This window comes from Carlito syrichta, unplaced genomic scaffold, assembly GCF_000164805.1.
Source record: "Carlito syrichta isolate Samal-C Ts95f unplaced genomic scaffold, Tarsius_syrichta-2.0.1 Scaffold130455, whole genome shotgun sequence".
Lineage (NCBI taxonomy): Eukaryota > Metazoa > Chordata > Mammalia > Primates > Tarsiidae > Carlito > Carlito syrichta.
In genome coordinates this window covers 6,484-11,301 of record NW_007074551.1, presented here as the reverse complement: position 1 = coordinate 11,301, position 4,818 = coordinate 6,484, and the positions used below count along the sequence as shown (strand labels likewise).

General features: G+C 37.6%; 1 protein-coding gene across 1 annotated transcript in view; it reads left to right on the top strand.

Moving 5' to 3' along the window:
• Window positions 1–4,549, top strand: part of LOC103250444 (activating transcription factor 7-interacting protein 2) — a gene marked incomplete at its 3' end in the record, with an annotated part of 66,143 nt that extends 61,594 nt beyond the window's left edge. Inside the window, exons 8-10 of the mRNA XM_008049032.2 lie at window positions 1,850–1,923; window positions 3,974–4,035; window positions 4,483–4,549. Coding sequence (XP_008047223.1) covers window positions 1,850–1,923; window positions 3,974–4,035; window positions 4,483–4,549 — 203 coding nt within the window. The remainder of the gene's footprint in view (window positions 1–1,849; window positions 1,924–3,973; window positions 4,036–4,482) is intronic.
• Window positions 4,550–4,818: the final 269 nt, after the last annotated feature.

Below are 4,818 nucleotides of genomic sequence, written 5' to 3'. Positions count from 1 at the left end.
TTTTTTTGAGTTGGAGTCTCACTCTGTCGCCCAGACTGGAGTGCAGTGGCCGCTCCCGGGCACCTGCTGGGCTCCAGCGATCCTTCTGCCTCAGCCTTCCGAGTAGCCGGAATTACAGGCTCATGCTACCATACCCGACTAATTTTTTGATTTATTGTAGATGAGGTCTCGCCTGCCCAGGCAGGTCTCGAACCCACGGGCTCAGGCAATCCACTCACCTCAGCCTCCCAAAGGCACGGGATTACAGGCTGAGCCACCGAGCCCGGCTTAAAGTAAATTCTTCAGGCAAAAGGAAAATAGTTCTAGTTAGCAATTTGGATCTATGCAAAGTAAGACAGAGTGTTGGAAATTGGAAATGTGTGGGTAAATAGAAAATATTTTTACCTTTCTATATAGTGTGTGTATATATTATATATATACATACACATGTAACATACTATTTCTCTGAAGTATTTGTATGTATAAGCAACACACAATTGGAATTTGAAATTGAAAATCAATACTATTTACAGTAACATTAGGGAATATGATATCCTTAGGGGTAAACCAAAATATGTATTCAACCTAACTAAAGACCACAAAGTGTTACTGAATTAAAGGAGACCTAAATAAGTGATGAGACATGCAACTTTTATAAATCAGAAAAGTTACTGTTGTTAAAATGTCACCTCGCCCCAAATTGTGTATCAGTCAAAATCCCAGCAGCTTTTCTGTAGAAAGTAACAAACTGATTAGAAAGACCAGGCACAGTGGCTCACACCTATAATCCCAGCCCTATGGGAGGCCAAGGCAGCAGGATCACTTGAGGCCAGAAGTTCAAGACCAGCAACATAACAAGACCCTGTCTCTACCAAAAAAAAGTCCTGGTGCGGTAGCTCAGCCTTCTAATTCCACCACTTTGGGAGGCCGATGCGAGAGGATTGCTTGAGTCTGGGGATTCGAGAACAGCTTGGGCAATTTGGTGAGACCTCATCTCTACCATAAATCACAAAAAAACTAGCTGGGCATGGTGGCATGCTTCTGTAGTTCCAGCTGCTTGGAAGGCTGAGGTGGAAGGATCTTGCTACTACACTATGGTCTCGGTGACAAGAGTGAGACTCCAACTCAAAAAAAAAAAAAAAATTAAAAAAAAATTAGCCTGGTGTAGTGGCACACAACTGTAGTTCCAGTTACTTGGAAAACTGAGGACTGCTTGAGCCCAGGAATTCGAGGCAGCAGTGAGCCATGATTGTGGTCACTACACTCCAGCCTGGGTGATAGAATGAGAACCTTGACTTAGGAAAAAAAAAGTCAAACTCGTAAGAGTGGAGTCAGGGTTAAAATGGCAGCAGAGGAGGCTCTTCTGGCTCAGTATATTCTATAATGGTAACTAACATCATTTACCATTATTGCTCAGTTTACAAAATGGTAAATATTACTTCTATGGAGTTACAATAACGAGTTGTGGCAGTTACAGCTTTCTTTTTTAGTTTCCTATCTTTAAGAGTCAAAGGGTCATTATGGGTTTCTTACAGTTTTGTTTTTTTTAAATGAAGGCTTATATGATCAAGTTTTGTACATTTATATCTATTGTATATTTATATATTATATCTGGATTCATTGTGAATAGATCGCTACTACATTTTATGGGTCTGTTATTGTATTTTCATAAGCTTTTGGTCATATCATTTGAATTAATAATAAATGAGGCTTGGGGAATATTTGATTTTATCATCTTTTTCACCACAATTGTTCAATTAAAGCATGTTTTGAAATGTTAAGTTAGAGGAATTCTAGCCACTAATTGCATGTTTAAGCCTCATAATGCATGTTTAGTTTATTTTTGTTTTTAATTTTTTTATCATTTTAGTAACAATGATGATGTTATGTTGATTTCTGTGGGAAGTCCTAACTTGACAACTCCAATTACCTCAAATCCAACAGGTATCTTAAATTGATTAGAATATGATATATCAAATTAGAAAGCCTTAAATCAGTGTTCAAGATAAAGAATTGAGTTATATCTTCTAACAAAAATTTTAAATCTACTTTCAGAATTGTTCTAATTTATATCATGATTAATATTACCTAAATAAACAATTAGTTCCTTAATATAGTTGGCATTTATTTTTAACCTTATGCTTTATCAATTTATGGCCTTCTGTTTTTTTACTGTTCATTTAATGACTTTGCAAATTGTAAAACGACTTAACTTTTATGTATATTATTTTTAATTGTCCTGGCCTTTTGTTGATGGTTGTGATGGTTTGTTTTTTGTGTCTTTTTGTTTTACTTATTAAATTATCTCATAGTCACTTTAGATTGAAAGCTTGTCTAATATTTTATTATCATTGACTTTTTTAACTTTTGGCAGTTTTTTAATCATGCTTTGGTTGCTTTTTAGAGTTTGTGTCTTGTTACACATAAGTAAAAATCTTTAACCTTTGATTTCCAATGGTAACTCTTTTATCTCTTAAAATAACCTTGTTTGGCCCAAATTTTGTTGTTGTTGTTGTTTTTTTGAGTTGGAGTCTCACTCTGTCGCCCAGACTGGAGTGCAGTGGCCGCTCCCGGCCACCGCAGCCTCGACCTGCTGGGCTCTGGCAATCCTTCCGCCTCAGCCTTCCAAGTAGCTGGAACTACAGGCGCGCACTACCACACCCGGCTGATTTTTGATTTATTGTAGAGATGAGGTCTTGCCAAGTTGCCCAGGCAGGTCTCAAACCCGCGGACTCAGGCAATTCACTCACCTCAGCTCCCCAAGGCGCGGGATTGCAGACTGAGCTACTGAGCCCGGCTCCCAAAATTAGTCTTCCAAAATTTTCCATTTTCATTTTTTTAACAGTATTACAGTATTTGCATCCTGATTTCAGAAGGCTTTGCTTTCACTTATATAGTTACTTAATTGTCCTCATAGTTTGGAGCTGTTAAGACTGAATCAGAACTACAAAGAGACTGGGTGTGGTGGCTCACACCTGTAATCCCAACACTTTGGGAGGACTCAGCAGGAGGATTCCTTGAGCCCAGTAGTTCAAGACCAATCTAGGCAACACAGTGAGACCTCACCTCTACAGAAATGTTTAAAAAGTAACTGGGTGTGGTAGGGTGTGCCTATAGTCCCAACTACTGGGTAGGCTGAGGCAGAAGAATCACTTGAGCCCAGGAGATCAAGGCTGTGTGAGCCATGATTGTGCCACTGCACTCCATCCTGGGCAACAGAGTGAGACCCTGACTTTAGAGGAAAAAAAAAGAATTACAGAGGATGTTAAGCATTTATCTGAGGCTACCTGCTGGTTCCTGGGAGACATCTCAGGAAGTTTATTATAAAGATATTGTGAATTTAAATGTGGGCATTTCCAGTTGTATTTTCTCAAATGCAAATTTCCAAGTGTATTTTCCTAAATGCAAATTTATACATAGAATTTCAGAAAGAGATATTAATATAGTTATAAAGTTATAGAAAGAAAAATTATTGAAGCCCCAAATTACTTTTTAAAAATAAACTGAGCCGGGCTCGGTGGCTCAGCCTGTAATCCCGCGCCTTTGGGAGGCTGAGGTGAGTGGATGGCCTGAGCCCGCGGGTTCGAGACCCGCCTGGGCAGCAAGACCTCATCTCTACAATAAATAAAAAAATCAGCTGGGTGTGGTAGCACATGCCTGTAATTCTGGCTACTTGGAAGGCTGAGGCGGAAGGATCACCGGAGCCCAGCAGGTTGAGGCTGTGGTGGCCGGGAGCGGCCACTGCACTTCAGTCTGGGTGACAGAGTGAGACTCTAACTCAAAAATAAAAATTTAAAAATTTAAAAATTTAAAAATAAACTGGCTTGTCAATCTTCAGGATAAAGTCAATTGAGTTGTTTTATGATTATATAATTAACAATTAATTAGTATCCCCATTATTATTGTGTTTCAGCATTCATATATTCCAAATTGTATACATATGTAGTAGTTTAATAAATATCGAGTGTACTCATATTTTAATAATTCCTTTCAGATATTAGAAAAATTACATCAGAAAATTCTAACAACTCACCTAATGCTGAAAATGAAGTTATGGTGGGTAATAAACTGTCTCTGAATATTGTTTATTCAAATATGTTAGTTCTAGGAACTTCAGTTTTTGCTGCATGTTGGATGACTTAATTTTGTTGTTCATTCTTTGGGAGATTCATTCTCTGAGAAATAAATGTCTGACTAGTTAGCCTAACCAGGTTCCAGTTCTGTTTATTCACTGAAAAGCAGACAGCTAATGACAAACATGTTTTACAACCATATTCATATACCAGATTCATTAAGGGTTAGCTTAGTCATATTCTCAGAAACTATATAATATTTTATAAGAGCTTTTCATAGCAGAGTTAAATTAAACCATAAGTGACTTAGAGAATGTTTAGTCTAATTTCCAGAGATTTAATTTTAAATGGTAATTTAAAACTGTTTTCTTTTTTAAAAACATTTTCAGCTGTTGAGGCAAAGGCTTATTTATTTTTAACAATTTTTCAGGTTGTACAGAAGAAACTTGATTCTGTAATTGATTTGACCAAAGAAGGTCTATCCATCTGCAATACAGGTAAATGGTTTTTTTAACTTTTTCTTTAAAAAAAAAAAAAGGTAACAATTCAAATCGCACTAGACCCACTTATGAAGTTTGTTGAGTGTGTTGGTGTGCACATGTTTATAGCTCTATACAGTTGTAGCATGTGCAGATTTGTGTAACTGCCACCATGAAGTACAGAACTGTTCTGTCACCACAAATCTCCCTCATGCTGCCTCTTTGTAGCCACACCTAATTCCTGCCCCTAATCCCTAACCTACAGCAACCACTAATCTGTTGTTCAC